This window comes from Perissodus microlepis, chromosome 7 (assembly GCF_051167445.1).
Source record: "Perissodus microlepis isolate ML-2025 ecotype Zambia chromosome 7, ASM5116744v1, whole genome shotgun sequence".
In the NCBI taxonomy this organism is placed as follows: Eukaryota; Metazoa; Chordata; class Actinopteri; order Cichliformes; family Cichlidae; genus Perissodus; species Perissodus microlepis.
This window is the reverse complement of record NC_140467.1, coordinates 39,164,609-39,183,728: the sequence shown is the minus strand read 5'-3', so window position 1 is coordinate 39,183,728 and position 19,120 is coordinate 39,164,609. Positions and strand designations below refer to the sequence as shown.

The 19,120-nt window shown below is 39.1% G+C and overlaps 2 protein-coding genes across 2 annotated transcripts; one reads left to right on the top strand and one right to left on the bottom strand.

The window, feature by feature from the left end:
- On the bottom strand, nucleotides 1-9,858 carry rcl1 (RNA terminal phosphate cyclase-like 1). Its single transcript, XM_084934974.1, has 9 exons — nucleotides 9,598-9,858; nucleotides 9,155-9,226; nucleotides 8,340-8,515; nucleotides 7,580-7,654; nucleotides 7,341-7,465; nucleotides 6,705-6,830; nucleotides 6,427-6,583; nucleotides 1,128-1,231; nucleotides 1-169 (listed from the first exon to the last, which is right to left on the bottom strand). The coding sequence occupies exons 1-9, from the start codon at nucleotides 9,725-9,727 to the stop codon at nucleotides 16-18; spliced, it is 1,119 nt and encodes a 372-aa protein (XP_084791100.1). The 5' UTR covers nucleotides 9,728-9,858; the 3' UTR covers nucleotides 1-15.
- Nucleotides 9,859-10,194: 336 nt separating this feature from the next.
- ak3 (adenylate kinase 3) lies at nucleotides 10,195-17,407 on the top strand. The gene is made up of 5 exons (XM_084934979.1): nucleotides 10,195-10,873; nucleotides 12,326-12,445; nucleotides 12,672-12,844; nucleotides 15,329-15,447; nucleotides 16,024-17,407. Exons 1-5 carry the CDS (start codon nucleotides 10,726-10,728, stop codon nucleotides 16,133-16,135), a joined length of 672 nt encoding a protein of 223 aa, XP_084791105.1. The 5' UTR covers nucleotides 10,195-10,725; the 3' UTR covers nucleotides 16,136-17,407.
- Nucleotides 17,408-19,120: the final 1,713 nt, after the last annotated feature.

The window sequence follows — 19,120 nt, the reverse complement described above, 5'->3', positions numbered from 1 at the left end:
TTATGAAAAAATAATTTATTTCAAGGTTTTGCTAATGTTGCTGTATCCAACGCCTACACAGGTCATCAGGACCTTGTCGCCCCCTTTCCGTTCGTCTTCTAAAGGCTTCTGGACCTCAATCTTGAACATAATCTGGAAGAAATCTCTGATGTGTCGGAGGAATTCGATCCTGTATAGACAGAGAAAGGAGAGAGTTTCATGTTAATAAAGATCATCAGCCACCACATTTCTCATACATACCAAGTTTTTAAAAGCTAAAAACTTAAAACAGATTTTGTTTTTAAAACTGTAAGACTTGACAGAAATTATCCAAAACTGATGGAGTGTTACCTGAATAACAGGAAGAGTGTATTGTGATGGCACTGCCAATCTTCAGTTATCATAGTACTGTACTTGAGAGGGACACAGCACCGGTACCATGATAACTGAAAATGGACAGTTCATAGTTCGCTCCTCATTCAAGAAGACGGACATCTGGAACAAGGTTAGTGCTCAGCTGTTTTTATACTGCTGTACTTTTATTTATTTTATTTGGGTTGTTTGCAAGTAATCAAACACACAAATTATGCATTTAAAATGCAGCACACCCAAATAGGTTAGAAGTAGAAGCAGGGTAACAGAAACAAGACTCATTAGACTTTATAAAATATTTCACAGTATTGATTAAATTATTATAAACTACAAAAATGTAGTTTATCAAAACATTATCTTAGGTGCCGCCCATTATGAGCCTAATAAAAAAATCCCTCCAAAGCCATGTGAATCTGAACAGTTTAATCTGATCGCACATGTTACTCAAAGCAATCAAATTAAAATTGGACTCTGAGTAAAGAAACCCTTGTGGTTGCATGGCACCATCAGAGTGCTCTTACCAGAAACCCTGAATCTTTAGTGGAGTGGGTTAAAGTTCAGTGGAAATAGATTAATTTTGTGTTTATTTAAGAAATGCAGACTTTTCCCCCCTCCTCTCTGATGATCCAGCTGTACAGAGTATTATTCAGCTTCTTATTGTGAACTTTGGGATATTGTCATCTGCCAAAAGAGGACTAGTAGAAGAATAACTAAACGTGGGATTGAGTGGGTTCCTCATTTGCCGTCTGTACATTTAACTTTTGAATGGGTCTTACGTGTATGGGGAGAGGGGTCCCAGGAGAACCTTCGACACGTCCTGTTGGCCAAGGGTCATCAAGAGCAGCGCCAAGCTCTGATTGGATGAATCCACGCAGCCACCCTAAAACAGAGGGAGAAAGGAGGGCGGGGGTCGTGTGTCAGCAACTGAAAACAACACTGAAATGCGTCAGGGAGGTGGAAATGTTTAGAGAAATCAACTTCTTGACAGTGCGATTGTAGAGTGAAAGCTGTGTAGATTTGTTTGTCTAACTTTTCATTAAAAAAACTAAACTTTTTTCCTATTAAATATAATTAAGCAGTCTTGAAACAGTTTGGCAAGTTGTCACTAAAGTGTTTTTTCTTCTTTCTTGCTCACATAATGTATTATAGTTGACTTTCCAGTCACCTTCCTACCATTTTCCCAAATGACACTAACACTCCCAATTCCATCTACATAAATATTTAGACAGATGATGCACTCTCAATATCCAAGAGAGCACATGCCATTGCTCTAACAGAGCTCAGTGTGTGATTTCCCACTGTGTGCAGTGCACAACTGGACACACCCAAGAACATTTTATAGTCTGACCTTTAAAATAGTTGTCCGCTGGTAGTTTGAGTTATTTCTTGACATGCGATATGCAGCATTAACCTGATCCGTTCTAACAACGTACTTGTGTAGCTCAGTCATGCTCCATTATGGCATCATGACAGCTCGTCAGCAGAATTTTGATTCAATTACATAATCATATCATGGAAACCATGGTGATGTTTTCATCATTTATTAGGTGAAACACATTACAATGACTTGTTGTTAGAGGTTTACCGTTGTTAGTCTATGTAACATTTATCCCTGTGCTGTCCGCTCTGCTATTTTACACTTTACTTTTCTCAGAGCTGCTCTGGAACAAACAGGAAAAGAAACCTAAAACTGTTTCTGAACAAACTAAGAAACATGACACAACAGCGCCATTTCTAACCACCAGTTTCAGGCCCTGCCTTCCAGAGACCGTCTCCAGAGGCCATCAGCCAACCACAAGGCCTAATGGAAAAGTCCCTTAATTCCTTTGAATGAAAGTTAATCCCTTTCCCAGCCGCTCAAAAACAGACAGTAAATTGAGGGTTAACTTCTAAGCATCACAGATATATTTGACCTGAACCTGTAGATCTATATAACACATATTGATTTAAATTCACTAGAAATGATAGATTAGGTAATACAGAAATATTTTTTTCATAAGTTGCCCAACAGGTGAGGAACATAGTGTTTCCTAAGCAAGCTTATGAATTCATTAGCATTAAATGAAAAATAATGGACGCTTTCTCCACAAACCTGTTCCATGATCACCAATACAGTTAATCAGTTGGAAAACAATGCAAAAAGCAACGACAAGTGTGGTGCATCCTGCAAAGTATTATACAAAAATTAATTCCATGATGAAAAAAAAGAAGTGAAAATTGAAAGAGTGCACCACTTACGTCAGCTCCTGTGTTGATGCTGCTTCCAAAAACAAAATGTCCATGGAGTAACTGGTTTACAACTAGAAGACCGTACTGATTAACCATAAAACAAACAGAGCCAAACACACAGGGCACCTGCGCCCTTTGATGTGAACTGGGCAAATTTCTATTTCCTCAGATTTCAAAAACAAAGTATTCCTGCCCCCCAAAATAAAATTAAATCCTTTTAACTCCAGAGTTTTCTTTTTGCTTCTCAGCTCTAGCAATCACTCCGTCCTCCTGCTACAGTTCGGTATAACACATAGCAGTTATTCAAATGATCTACCTGTTCTTCCAGCAGCGGCTAAAGCTTTTAAAAAGCCAAGCAACTTAAAGTAGAAGGCCCCTGTTAACCCACCACCCTCCAAGGAAGCTAACGAGAGATATTAGCTCTGCACTCTGTTGCCTGGAATTAAGAGGATGTAGCCAACAATATTCCCCTTTCAGAGATAATCAGCACTACCCTGATCAGCTAACTTGACTCACATGGCTCCTATGAGAGGCTGGGAGAGGCAGAACCATGTGGAGGCAAACATGATTCACAGACTCTCATTGTACGTATTCTGATGAAATGGCTTTTTCCTGTGTGGCTATGCGACGTGACGGTTTACACACAGCAAACCTTTCACCACCTTTCAACACACAGATAACTAAATTAATAAAAGTCTCATTTTTTGGTTTTATGTGGTCACAACCATCAGGAATTTCTAATCGATTAAATCGGTTTGAACACAGCGTATTCAGCTGACACGTTACCCAATCGGCTCGTGTATTCAAAGAATTAAACAATTTATGAGCGCAGATCCTGTCATTGGACATGAGCTCGAGTTTTGAAAGAAACTGGGGCAATATGTAAATGTACAATTATAAAAAATGCTGATACCTTCCCCAAAGAATCTGCCTCTCTTCCCAGGAAGGTTTTTGCTTGTTTGTCAAATGTGTGACCCACTGCACTCTGGAGCCACAAATATTTATATACTCCGTTGTGATAATGGCCTATTGGACCCCATACTTCACCATTTTTTTTTCTTGTTAATACAGTTTAAAATTGAAGAAATGACTGATTATACAGCATTACATTACACTTTTTACATATTGAGGTAGCTAATTACTTGATATTAAGGCAGAACCCTTTGAGGCTATTGTAGATCTGAATGTACAAACTTAATTTTGCCATTTTCTTGGTCTTCGGTCTAGTTTAACTTAAAAATCTAATTTGATTTTATGTCAGATGTCTCTCAAATGTTTTTCCTCAGTTGACACAGGCTGACTCCACAAAAAACACACCATGAAAGCTTTCATGATTACTTTTCTTTAAAAAAAACATGATGTCCTAATTAAAAGTAGAAAATGCAATCAAGTGCTCTAAAATCTACCTAAACAAAAGCTGCTCTCTACATTGTGGTCTGTCCACAAACAAGTTTCTTTCAGTTGAAATGCAGGCGAGGTTTATTACCAGGGAATGCGGGTAAACAAGTGCAATGTCATTGTTGCCTAATGTGTGCTGACAGTGTATCTCAGGTATTCCCCAAGAATTCAGGAGTTTTATTTCAGCAGCAGCAGCTTTCCCAACATTGTTTCAAGCCCAAATTTACTTTAAATGATAAGAGAGTCCCCAGCACAGTAAAAAAAAAAAAAAGTAGTAGTCTTCGCGATAGAAAATCTACATCGATAAACTCGGTGGCATGTGCTCTAAGACTGGCTTATATCTAAAAAGAATAGTGTTGGATTCACAACTGCAATAAATATATAAATATTCTACAACATTCACTATTCATGATGTCAAGCTTTATTATGTGTACACAAAGACAAACTGGGATATGCACAAGAACACGGTGCACACAGTGCGCGTGTGTGCTGCAACTTTCCTTCTGAGAGGAGATTTTACAGACTTTACACTGCCTGGTGTGGGTTGTTTGATGCAAAATTGTCCAAATCCAAATTACTCACGCTCTTTCTTCCATTTCATGTTGTCAACATCTGATGTTTCACTGTTAAAGCTCACATATGAGTGTCTCATAAAACTGTGACAGCTCACCACAAACGATGTTAAGAGTTGCTTGTGAGGGAGCAAATGGAAGCACATATATACAGCCGAGCCCTTATGGTAATGTTTTCAGTCGACAACTAGCAGACTTGATGAAAACGGGCAGAAATTAGCTTTTCCTGCTTGTGATATGCAAATAAAACAGGATAGGCTTGTTATTTTGAATGGCAGTTGCCTTTAGATCAACTAGTTAATTAAAGCACTTTCAGTTACCTGCATTATTTAGCCTTTTCAGACATTGCCAGATTTAACAGTCTGTTATGCTGACAGTATTCTGTCATTAGATGCCATGTCTATGTGTATTTTGCTTTGGCTTCCTGCAAACATGTCCACAGCATTCATGTAACACATGTCGTAACACAACATTATTTGTGCAATATTGTGAATTGTATGCGAGTTCCCTACCTTCACACAGGTGCCGAAGTCAGAGAAGACTTGCCATTACAGCTTAAGAAGCTTAACAAGCTCTAGTTAAGTATTCAACTGTAGCTTATAACTGTGGAAGCTTTAAAGTCTGAGCTGAAGTTCAAAATGTAATCTGCTGTGACATCCTGATATAGATCATCTATACGACTGTGAAATATTTATCATCACTGAGCAGTAAACTAGCAGCTGTTTTTTCAAGCACTTAAATGTGCATATCTCTCACTTTAAAAATGTGCAAGAAATAAATTGTTGTCTAACGCTGCAGGTAATACATCTAGAAATACCTGGAAGCAGCAAACCTACATCAGCTCCCCTCGAAGTCAAAAACTGCAATATTTACTTAAATCCAGTAAATATTTGTATTTGTTAAATGCTCAAAAAAAATATGTTTTTTTATACTTTAGATTAGGGCTGTGCGATATGACCAAAATCTCATATCCCGATATAAGATATTTATCATCCTGACAACGATATAAATCACAATAATGTAATATTTTCTGTAAATTCTGTGAATCTCAGGCAACTCTACTTACGTGAAGTGTTTCCAGCTGGGCGTCCTTTACCTGGAGTCGAGTGTTTTAACCGATGCATGAAACTATTCATTTTTAGACATAAGTTGTAATGGCCACCATTTTATTTCAAAGTTTGAGTCTAAGGTTTAGTTTTTTAGCACCTGGCGGCTCTTTTTTGCTTCTCATCCGTAAACTCTCTGCATACTCTTTCACGTGATTCACTTTAATTTGAAAAGTCTCAACAGGATCTTGAGATTTATTGTGAAAGTGTTACATTAAAAAGAAACAAGCAGACAGCGGAGCCACGTGATGGTTTTACCATCATTGTTGCTAACGACAACACGTAAAAACAGGCGCTTGTCCGTCCGTAGTGTTGTTATATTAAATATAATTGAAAGAGAGAACTTTAGGAAATTAATATAGCCACTACAGTGACCATCAAAAAAATTAAAAAAATATTGCTGTAAACAGTTTATTTTACGATACCGCGAAACAAACGATAGCGTAATAGGAAACGATAGACGTTTTTATATCGTCATCCGATATATCGGCGTTATATCGAACAGCCCTACTTTAGATGCACCCCCCAGGATTGAAGCAGTGATGTTCAAGCTCTGTCCTGTTTGCACAAAGAAATCCTGTTGGCATATCTAACCATTTTTTCAGCCGCAACTCAGATCCGTCCTTGTTTAATAATATCATTATTTTTTTTTTATTATTCACAGGTTTTACTTTATACACACACAATCTGGTGCATGCCTGTTATACTTTTATGTACAGCCAGGCATCAAGAGCCTCTACACAGTATTAAATGTCCACGTGTGCATTTACCCGATATATCTCCTCCAAAAGCAGTTTTGCGCAATTTCTGCCAAGGTCTTCTGGCAGTATGGGATCTCCCTGCCCCTGTGGCGTGGATGACATCTCTGCACTAAGGAAGCAGCCGTTGAGCGTCTCTGCTACCAGTGTCAGACCAAAGCCTGGAGACCTGGGGGGTTGACCAAGTACAATGATTTAGTCCGTTTCCACAAATAAGGGTTGAGAATTAAAAACACATAGAAAACCCACGTAAAGCTTAGCAGCTTAGAAATGTAGGCAAAGATACCCACTTGCCAGAGTTGGCTCCTTTCATGTGGTCAGTATAGATATAGATATCTGGAAGAAACTGGTTGAGGATGCCTCTGGCTGACTCCACAATCCTGTTGCCCATCTGAGGAGAAACTCGCACTGAATATCTGTGTTTGAAATGTCAAGGACACGCCATTCAAAAGTGTGTGTTTGTGTTCCCACTTTGTGATGCAGAAATTATATCAAAATCAAGAGGCAACTAGCTAGTATTTAGTAACAAGTTCAAAATCATGATGGCTTCCTGCAACTCACGTTACCAGTTATGTGTAAACTTCACTTCATCAGCAACATTGTGCTCATTTATAACTAGATACTGAGCTAAAGTTTAAGCAAATGATTCATGAATTGATTCAACATGAGCTACTCTGGCCTTCTGTTTTGGGTTTTTTTTTTAAATATTAATAACACATCAGTTGTGCCATGTTGATGTAATTGTAACTAGATCGGACTTATAATTGTACAGAACTGATCTCTTTATTATTACAAAAAAATATGACTCCTCAAACTAAAATGAGCACATAAAAATTACCAGGGCTAAAATGTAAAGAGGCGTTTCTTTATTTCGATCACTTTCATTTTGCTTAAGGTGAAATAAAGTGCAAGTCTAAAAAGGATACGCCACTCCCCTGATCCTCTTGATCTTGCCAGGGTCAGTCAGTTGGACGGGCCTGACGGTTTTGCGGACAGGACATGTAAACACTACTTCTCCACCCCCACCAGGTGCCATTCCTCTCTTCACCACCTGAGGGTGTAACACAAGAGACAGATTAAGATATAAGATGACATGCATGGTTTCCTTATCTATCCCTAGGTTTGACTGCATCTCTACAAAAACAGAATACCATGAGGTCCTCACCTTGATGTCAAAGCCCTCTCCGTCGATCCCAAACTTCTTCATCACTGGGAGGGCTGTGGACTTCAGCAGATCGACCTGGCAAGGAACAGTGAGATTGAATCCTGACGCACACCCTTGTGCCTGCAGAGAGTTAAAAACTACCTTCCAAAACCCTAGAATAAACCCAATCTCATCACAACAACAGGCAGACGCTGTTCAGTTTCCATGACAACACCTCTCTCCAATGTCCTCAATTCATACTTCACAAGGCTTCCTTTTTTGCATGATATGTTGACAATATCTAATTTGAAACAATGCACCTTGAAGAAAAGGGCTGAAGAGAACAATACAGAGACTGGCTTGTGTGCAAAGGATGTGGCAAAAAAAAAAGGGTGTAAAAAGGGGAAACCAGAGAGCAGATGCATGTTACACAACTGCCTCAAGTCAACACATGAGTGTCTAAATTATTACAAAAACATGAACCCCAGTGACATCAACTTCTGAAAATATGTGTACACAAACTGTGCGCACACCAATTCTTAAGTGAAACACTGTTGATCTTAACTGACGTATAACGTGCTCATCATCAAGTGTGCACTAGAGGGCAGTGTCCATATGGAAATGAGAGGTGTGTACTCCACCACAAAACACGCAGTTCATTTCTTTGCAGATGCATGGCTCAGCTCCACCCAGTGCGATCATGAGGTGGATGAGTTGCAACTAAATCAGCAGAGAAAAATGCAGAACAAAAGTTGGATGGTGAACATATTTATGAGCTTACCGTTGGGTCAGTGAGGTCATTGGTAACTCCCCTCAGAGTGGCCTTCAGAGGGGACTTCATGAAAGGACCCAGCATGAGGAGGGCCTCCAGATAGTACCCAATTGAGCGCTGCGGGTTACAGTCATGTTCTACAGTGCCTCCATACAACAACCCAGGCTGGTAAACTAAAACGGTACCTAAGAAAGACAGTGAATGGCAATATTTGCTAAGGTACAAATTTATACAGCACATTTTATTGCACATAAAGCTAATATATCTAACATATAAACCTCCAGGTTTAAGTCTACAAAGCCTAAAGGTGGCAAAAGTAAAAAAGTAAAAAATACAGCTTAACCTACACAGTGAAGCACACACAAATTATTAAGTGCAATCCCTTTTACATCCAGATATATGCTGTATTAAAATAACATACAACATACTGTACATATAAAACAAAAGCAATAAATACTTTATTTGGAAAAATACGGAACTACGACGAAATATGCATAAGATTTCCAATGAAGACATTTAATTAGTTACAAATCAATAACTATGAGTCAATTTAAGACATTATTTAAACCTTGGATTGCGAGCTTAAAGAGAGGCATAAATGACAAATATTATGTGAGAAGACTATGTATATTAAATGCCAAAGTTCATCATGGAGTAAAACATAATAAAAAAAAAATCTTAATTTTGATCATGCGTCAAAGTTGTCGATGAGTTGGTGAAATCTCCCCTCCGTTGCACCCTCACAGTAAACAGTCATTACTGTGCATAAAATACAGTCTGTGACAAAAGCAACACCGAAATCACACCCTCGCTGTAACACTCACCTGTTTGGTTAATCTCTATCGTGGAGCCATTAGTCAACTTGTCCAACAGTCTGATAAAATTGGCCTCAAAATCTGGAGAAGACAGAATTTATATGTAGAGACTGGAAAAAAAAATGTCACCTGGTAATTTATTTTTTAATTTGTCTGGCACTCAAAAACAATCCACCCACAGTGTGAACTTTATTCTGACACACCAAGACACCTCAAACAACTCACAAAACTGCCAAATCACTGCTTCGACGCCCCTTGACACGCTTATCGAAGACACAACTTCATAAGGCAAATGTACGACCACACTCGTGTCACTATCAAACTACTGTCCCATCATTTTCCCTCCTCTGACGCCCAGCGACTGAACACACTCCCAACTGCGTAACAGCTAGCCAGTTAGCCAGGAAGCTAACTGCGACGCCACATGCGGAGCGAATCTGTTAAAAACTCACCCCTGAGTCCCGGCTCGTCATCTTTAGACCTGATGTTTTTTATCTTAACGCGCTTCCCGCTGAGCGTGGACAAAACCAGACGCTGTCTGAGAAAATTGCAGCCTTCGTAGGTGAGTCCGTGGCTTGCCATGTTATTGTTGTTTGTGCTTGGCGTCAGTAAAATCCACGTGTGTTTGTCCAGGAAGACGTTAGTGGGAGGGGGAGATTACGGCAAGACAGTAGGGTCAAAATAATGGTTTCTACGGCTGCGTTGCCACACTACTGTTACTAGATGGCACACTGTAACCATTCACGAACGCTACGTGGGCGTGGCTAAATGACGCACAAATTAAAGGCACAAATCTCATAAAAAGTGTAAACAAACAGCAAAAATACGAATTTCTGGTTTGGCCTACAGTCTTTCTTTAATAAACAGAAATTAAACAAAATTAAATTACAATAGCATTTTCGAAATTATTTTTCGTTAATAGACAACAAAGTAAGGAAAACAAAAATGTTTTCTAAACCATTACGGGTCGTACCATTTCTGCTAATATAATTTAATTATTTGAAAAGTCCCACGTTATTTTTTTTAAAGATTAGTGTGAGGAAGCAAACGAGTCGTCGTCCAACCTAGCGTGCCTGGGCTGCCAGCTAGCCAATCCCCTACACAAGGGATCGGCTCATACAGGATTAAACACCGCCACCTTGCCAGCAAGCTATTTATTCGACCAGTAGACCAATTATATAACGTGTTATACAATAAATACATGTCCGGTAAAGCGCAGTGTTTAAAGGGGGGGTAAGTTTCTCAGCACGCAGGAGAAAGGAGCTCATTTTGCTCGGTGTCCGTCGTCTGAGGGGTGCATCATCTAACCTCCTCTCTTTGGCTGGCTGGCTGGCCCTGAGCCCACTGATTGTAGTTCTCATCATCTTTCTCCTCCTCCTTCTCCTCCTCTTCCTCCACTTTGTGCAAGCGCTGCGCAACATAAAAGGTCCACCGAGTTCAAACTAGCTGCTTAAGACGCGCCCACTCTTTCTTGCGTTGTGCAGTTTTGCAAGGAGAAGAGAGAGTGGATCTGCTCTGCGTTTCATGAGAAGGGAACACTTGTTGTTACTCGATAAAAGTCAGTTCAAACTCGCTTGGACATGGTGCTGCCAAGAGTTATCCGTGCTGTCATCATGGGACCCCCGGGGTCGGGGAAAGGAACGGTGTCTGGGCGCATTACCAAAACTTTTGGACTGAAGCACATTTCCAGTGGGGACATTTTGAGAGCCAACATCAACGCGCAGACCGGTAAGATAACGTGTCCTCCCTCTCAAGCTAAAACTAAGGCTTTGCAAAAGCTTTCAGGAGTTTACGTGTCAAACTGAAAGATTTAACTTAGTATTTATCAAGCTTATTTTGCTTAAAGCCACAGCTGGTCGTTACGCACAAAGTGCGAACTTAAAAACGAAACAAGGCAGCTTTTCTGCAATATTCTGATAAGAGTCCACGCCTACAACAGTGTGATTTTTATCTGGCTGTGAAATACTAAACATAGGATACAATTTAAACATGTTGTGTCTTCTCTAATCAAGGTCAGCGTTGTGTCAGGTTTATACTGCAAACATTTGCGCCAGAGTTACCTGGACCTTGGAGGAAGGCCCGCTACTGCTCAATATCACCTTGGATGTGGCTGAGAGCTGTAAAGATAAGATAGCCGTGAACTTGTGCTCCATGAAAGGAGGAGTTACACATTTGAAGGAAAAAAAAGGTCTGTTTTTACAGCTGCATGAAGAGAATCCCATGTTGGTTGATTTGGAGTGTGCGATATGTAATCGTGCTTTAACCGTTAGTTATACTTGGAAAGCCTAAAACATACAGAGTGCAGACGTGCAGGTTTAACTTAATTCACTTGAGCATCTGCCAATCAAAGCAGTTTTTATGCAGTGTGACTGTTCGCATTTTTAAAAGTCAGACTTTTTATTTGATCAAGCGATCCCCCAAGGCATTCTGCTTCTTCATTAAATCCGCTTAGAATAAAGCACTTTTGGATTTTGGTCATGAGTACTCCATATAAGTGCCGGCTGTAAAATGTATTTCCCAGCTGGCATCGTCTTTTGGCTGTTGCTTGGCAATGCTTTCGTCTGCTGTCCAAACAAGGTTCACTGTGCAGTCCAAAGAAGTACAAGACATTGAGTAGTCGCTGTGCCACAGTGACTTTTGCACTGTTTCTGATTAGCACAGCAGGTCATTTCTGCGAGGCTTGTCAGGAAATTCCTTTCCTCTGATGGACTCTGGCCAATTAAAGTGGAAGTAATAGAAAAAAGGCTTCCACTTTAACCTCTTCAATTTGTATTATACACTATACCACTTTTTGCATATTAAGTGTAAATATGCAATGTGGTATTTGCATCATTTTATGTTTTTTACCTTGTAATTCAGCAGAGCTTGTCTTTGTACATCTAACATCTGTGTGTAGCTACACACACTGTTTATAATGATGGAGACACTGCAAACACTGGAAGTGTTAGAATAGCTGAAACATAAAACAGGTTTTCTGGTGTAGATGCATGTTATTAGGCTTCTTTGTCAGGCGCATGCAGCCAAATGTTGATGTGGTATCCGTGTTGGCTTTATGAAGTATGGATTAAAAATTGAGGCATGAAGGGAAAATTGTACATTTGCTAACACAAACATTCTTCCTTTCTCTCTGTCTCATGTGTTGTTTGTTTGTTTTTTGTTTTTCCCTCCTGTTTGTTTCAGAGCTGGGGCTGCTAATGAAGTCCTGTATTGATCAGGGTCAGCTGGTACCTGATGACGTCATGTCTCGTCTCATCCTGAATGACCTGAGGGCAATAGATGGCGGCAGCTGGCTGCTCGATGGTAAGTTTTCACAACTTTGCAACAGCACTCGTTTCATCTGGTAAAATGAGTGGTAGGCGATCATATTATCAGCATTTCTAGTTAGGAATTGTTGAATTTGTTCTATAAAAAAAATAGATGTAACACTGAAGGAAAGACTTAGACTTTAATTAAATTACTGGCATTGATCGCACCAACCTTGATTCCTTTTTTGCTTTGCCTAGATTTCCTCTGTCTCTTTCACCAGGTTTTCCTCGTACAGTGTCCCAAGCAGAAGCTCTGGATGATGTCTACACCTTGGACACAGTTATTAACCTCAATGTACCTTTCCAGACCATCAAGCAAAGGTTGACTTCACGTTGGACTCACCTTCCGAGTGGCAGAGTATACAACACAGATTTCAACCCGCCTAAAGTCCCTGTAAATATCCCTTTCCTATCACTCCCTGATTTAGTTTCTATTAGATGTTTTATACCGTATTTAGCCCAGCTTTGCACACCATCCCTCCATCTTCATCCGCTTTATCCGGATGAAGATGGATGCGACCCAGCTTTGCACACATAATTGCAAAAATCTAAAGTTTCAGATAGTCGGACCAATTTAAGTTTTATTACTAATGCAGCATTTCATAAAAATAAACAGACATGGTGTTAGTGTGATGTCCGGGGCTGTAACTGATAGAACCATGAATTGAACGTCTGCCCATCAGTTTGTGAAACTCAAGCGCACTTGGGTTATGCAGCATGACAATGATTCAAAACGCACCAGCAACTCCACCTGTGAATGTCTACCACTGTACCAAAAAATAAAAAAGGTTTTGGAGCAGCCCAGTCAAAGTCTAGATTTGAATAGATTGAGATGTCCTGGCATGACCTTAAACAGGCCATTCATGCCAAAACCCTCCAATGTGACTGAATTAAAGCAATTCTGCTAAGAACAGTGAGCCACAGTGATGTGAAAGACTTGTTACCGGCCATTGTGAAAGCTTGATTGCTGCCAAGTTATTGGGTTTTTGGGGAAGCTTTCACTTTTTCGCACAGGGCCAGGTAGGTTTGGATAGCTTTTTTCTTTTCCTTAATGACAGAAGTAATCATTTAAAAACTGCATTTTGTATTTACTCACATTATCTTTGTTTAATATTAAAATTTAGTTGACGATCTGGACCACATAGTGATGCGAACAGGACATGAGGCCATTCAGGTTTCTCAAATTTTCATGAATGTATATATATTTGCTCAATAAAGATGTGGAAATTCAGACTAAAGGATACCAGATTACAGGAAAAACTCCAGTATAAATCTTAGTAAGGTATTTGGCCACCACATGCTACCAGAATGACTTCAGCATGTCTTTGGAAATATGCTGGAAGGATGAATACCAATCTTCCAAGAGATAGTCCCTCACTTTGCATATTTGGTAAATCTCCTAAGAGTAATGGTAAACGCACTGAGAGAGCCTTTAATATAATACTTACTCTCTCATATCAGATTTCCAAGTTTAACTTACTGCCTCAATCAACTGGAATTGCTTGAGGCAGCTAATTCTTTCACCATGTAAATCATTCATTTCTTGCAGAATTTTGGACAGCATGTTTACAGTGCTCCCTCTTGACCTCAGACGTACCCTTCTGGGACTGTGTCTGCTGTCTGAGTAAACTAAAGACACTGTCATATTCCTGGAACTGTCCGAGCCCATTTTATTACAGTCTACCCTCCTGAAATGTATAACAGGGTGACTGATCCTATAATGGACGCAGCTGGTAAAAGTTGATGTTTAGATAGTGTCATGGAGCAGAGGTGTTGAATATATCTAGTCCTCTCAATCCTCCGACGGTCATAAAATGTTGTAAAGAGTTTGGAAGTTTAACCGATCAAAAAAAAAAAAAAAAAGTGTGCTGTTAAAATAAAAATGAACTGCATTAATACACTTTAATCAAAAATATCATGTTGAAGGTCAAATTGTACAGGTTCATTAGCAACAAATGTCTGTCTGAAATGAGAATGAAATTCAGAAATTCAAGTTCCTAATAGAACATCAAGTACTTCTTAACAAATAAACAACATTTATCCAGATAAATGTCAACCTTTCAGTTCCAGAGAAATGTGAGATGAATAGTTTTAGTTCAGTTGAGGATATTTCGTGTATGTGAAGGGTTGTTTTTGTTTCCTTTTTAGTTCACGGGTAGAAGATGAAGGGTAACTAAACATTAACCTAAGGCAGGAGATTATAAAAAGCCTTGAGAGTTGCAAGAAAAGAGTGGGAGAGAAACGTAACCTTTGTAAGCCCCACAGAGACAGACAGGTTGCGTATCTGAGCACGTCAACTGGGTAGATTTAGGGCGCTGGTCAAGTTCACTGGGTAGAGCTGGGACACAGCGTCTGCCTTTCACACTATTATTATCATTCCTGACTAATAGCTTGTGGTTCACGTTTTTGTAAATCTGTGTTTTTAGTAGAAGTCGCTGTAGCTCAAAGCCTCGCACTGCTTTCAGCACAGATGCAGACTTGTTTACACTAGCCACCTTCTAGTAATGCTCCCAGATCACTGCAAGGGAAAAAAAAAAAGCATCCTGTGAGGTTTTGGAAAGTAAAGAAGCCAGCCTGCAGCACTCTTTGTAGCTTTCAAATTCTTAAAGTCAGAAATGTGCTTGGCAACATGGGAAATGAACTGAAGGCAGCCCTTTGACACTGATGTCTCTGTCACGTTTCATTCAACACTGATCAAACCCTACAAACGGTTGTGGATTAGTAAGATGATTTCTACTCTGTTCCAACATTTATTGCATAATATATCTCATTATTAAAGAGCCAGTATGTAAAAGAAGTAACTAAAACCCTCCTTTGCAGCACATAGTAAACATGCGCAAAAGATCAGCATTAAGACAGATTTATTTTATCTCTGCAGGGCTTTGATGATGACACAGGGGAGCCTCTTTTCCAGAGGGACGATGACAAACCAGAGACGGTGACACGGCGATTGAAGTCTTACGAAACCCAGACGGAGCCCGTCTTAGAATACTACAGGTAGAGCACCGCAGATACCTTAAAACTTAGTGCCAGCAGTATATGCAAAAATCTCTCTAATACTCACCAAGGGTCCAGCTAAAAGTCAAAAATATTGAACCATGACCTTTTCATCCCTGCGTATTCTTCAAAGCTGTTTGCATGACTGAAGAAAATGCTTAAGAACCACATTCCAGCAGCCCTAGCCAACACTGCAGCGCATTTTCTCTTTATTAAATCAGGTGACAGATATATAAATATTTATCTTGAAAGATTAAAACACAGGCAGGCAAATTCATGGATCTTATGTTCTGTTTCTGGGCCAGGAAAATGTATGACTGTTTCCTTAAACCACAGAAATGCTTTTATCCAGTGTCCCACTTTCCACTATAACCACATTGCCTAAAAGTCTGCCATTTGGAGGAAGTACAGATAATAAGAGACTCAGAATAGAAGAAGATGCAGATTTAATGTTTAAAATAACTTGTTCTGAAGTTTAGGAGCATTGCCAGCTGATTAATAGGAGATGTACATGCATTTCTAAGTTCAAATGCTGGTATTGAAATCTGATTTGTTTTGTTTGTTTTTACCCTCCAGGAGTAAAGGTGTGCTAGAGACCTTCTCTGGGACAGAAACCAATAAGATATGGCCACACGTTGAAGTTTTCCTTCAGAGAAAATTGTCTTCAATCAATCAAAAAGTTGAATAGAAAGCCTGAGAAGAGTTTATCGACAGAAACCACTGTGTGCATTGTCCAGTCAAAATGCCACTTTTGCATTAAACAAAGGGAGTAAAATATTCTGAATGTTTTAAAACAGGGATAACACTCATCTTATGTGTACAGGAGTACACGACAGTAAAATGCCACTTAATACAAAACATAAGCTTAGTGTAGTAATGTTTCCACGATGTTGACATTGGTTTTTGAACGTCTCAGGTTGTGTGCAAAATCTTTTAAACAGTAGTTGTTAGACTTTGCACAGATTGCCTCTTCACTCCATAGTGTGCCTTTTTATCAAGCCAGCAGAAAACTGAGTGACTCCAATATTAAGGTTATTAACAGTAAGTGAAGGCTGCGTTTGCGGAGTATAACAGCTTGACGTGTGCCGGTGAATGCAGCCAGTTTTTAAGGAAAGTGTAAAGTCTTAGCTTTTCTAATTATAATCATTACTTCATTTCTTGTTTGATTCTGATGAATAAGAATGGGCACACACTACAAGACTGACTTGTTTTTGTTTTTTTGAGGGGGGGGGTTAAACATGAAAAATCCCCTAAAAACAATATGGTGGGCTCTTTATGTTTTTGCTTTAGCATTGCTTTGCTTTTCCAGAACTGCCTTGCTGGGTTTGTTTTCCATGCACTAGGCAGCTACCCCAAAGGGAAATGTGCCACATTCTACAAATTACTGTAAATTCACTTTTGCACTCAAGTGCCTTTTGCTGCTTTTGACAATAAAAGAGGTAGTTAAATGAATGTAAATGATTTTGATCGTAGTGGACCAGATTAAATGACCAGATCACATTTCTTATGTTATTTCTTTTTAATTAATCAGAAAAAAGCATTATTGTAGAACAGCTTCTTCAGCTAGTCTTAAGTGATTGCTCTTAAATTCTGCCAGCTATTCCTTGTTGTCATTGACTGATATTAGCCCTTTAATGTGAATGTGACAACTAAAAATATATAATTATACAGTTTGTACAAGGCTTCTGTCTTGTTTGGGAGATGTTGCAGTACTTAAGTATCATCTGCTGTGTTTTTGTTTCTTTTCCCTCTTGTTTTTGCACTCTTTTCTTAAAGTTTCTCCGATATTGTTAAAAGCCACAGAAATGCAAACCTACCTTGAACTGTACTGTACAGATCGATGCAGCGAATGTTTCCTGTGTGTATTCCGAAACACTTGAAGATAATGTTTAAAGGCGTATCTCCTTTCATAGGTGACTCACAACTATGTTTATAAATCATAATAAATGTCTTACCTAGATTCCTGGTCATTGTGTTTTTGTTTTGTTTTTTATACATACATACGACTATAAGACAACACAAAACACGGCATCAAGCACTGTATGCAGACTTTTTCCAAAAAGTCCTAAATTCATCGATTAGAACACAAGACTAGTCACTTTTCTCCCTCCTTTCTCAATGATTTCAATGCAAACACAAGTTTTTAAGTTCCACTGTTTTCATCTCAAAGACATTATTTGTCACTTCCACTTAAGCCTAGTCTGGTGTAAGTGGGATAATATCTAGAATTTGTAAATTATTTTTAATCAAGCTTCAAATTGTGGTGCATCAGACTGTCGTCAGAGCTCCAATACGCAACGCTGTCACTAAGTGTTTTGGAAAGAGTAGTTTTCCCTTTCACACATTTTATGATTTCTCCCATTCTTCTACAAGTCTGCCTTTATCGTGTCATTGATCTGTGATGTGCCGGGTGTTCACTTCTGCAGACTTGTTGAATCGCTTGTAAGGTTCTCAGTTTTTCCATTTTCTTGTTTGCGTGTTGATAGGAAGACATTCAATATATAAATTTAAACTTTTCCCAACTCTTCCTGTGACTTCATTTATCTTGTCTCATTTTGTAATATTTAAGAAATATTCTCCAAGCTGCAAGTTCATTTTAAAGCTTCAAAGGTATGTATAAAACAAAAGGATGTAAGGTTGTTACCAGCTCATATTTTGAATCTGTGCACCTCATCTTAGTACTTGCCCCTTCCCTCCAACTCTTTAAAAAAATGTTTCTGACAAATTTTGAAGACCAACTTTGTCCAAAGGCTTTTATTTGCAGAATTGTCAAATAGTTTTGTCTGCTATCATGGCTTGTACATGGGGTCCTACAGTTTTCCTGTCCTCTCTGTAAATTGTAGACTGCATATACAAAAAAAGAGGCCTTCATTATGTTGCACAGTAGGAGACCTTTAAATTAGGTCAAGCCAAGCCTCCTACCAGTTATTGTTCTCAATGATTTTGCTCCTAAATAACTAAAAAGAACAATGAATGTGGAAAGTCAAACCCCGGCATTGACAGTACCCACTGTGCAACTTGTCTGTCGGGTTGGCAATAAATTTGGCTGTGCTATGCTAACAGCAGTCAGTATTATGATGAGCTTCTAGCCTGCAGCAAGCCGAGCAAGGCACAGACGTCTGGCAAGTACACGTCTTTCCACTCCAACCTCCTCTTTCTTTCCTTCGTCCTTGTAAATGGTAAATGGCCTGTATTTGTATAACCTTGTCTTCAACCACAACTGACTGTCTAAATATTTACTGGACTTCACAAAGCTCACTCTTATAAAATTAGATTTTACATATGTATTAGTACTCCTCAAGACCTGACAACAAACTATGATGTGCAAACTTAGTGGAGCTTCCCTGTAAGGACTTAACCACCGTTTTCGACTGTAGGTCCCAAAAGACATTAAGTACTGTGTTTATATATTTGAAGTTGTTTTTTTTCTCTGTAGGACAAGTCAGTGTAAATGTGATGGCAGCTAGTGACAAAACTCACAGCTCACTGGAACCTGGGAAGTCGACACACCAGTGGCCACAGGCTGAGTTCAGCAAGCCTTAGCCAATTATTTTTCATAGTTAAATATTTTATTTTGCTCCACAAAGACTACTTATGTCCACATCTAACTTCACTGCTGAGAACATATATATTTATTAACAGCACTGAGTGTGTGTATGTTACTTAATATACT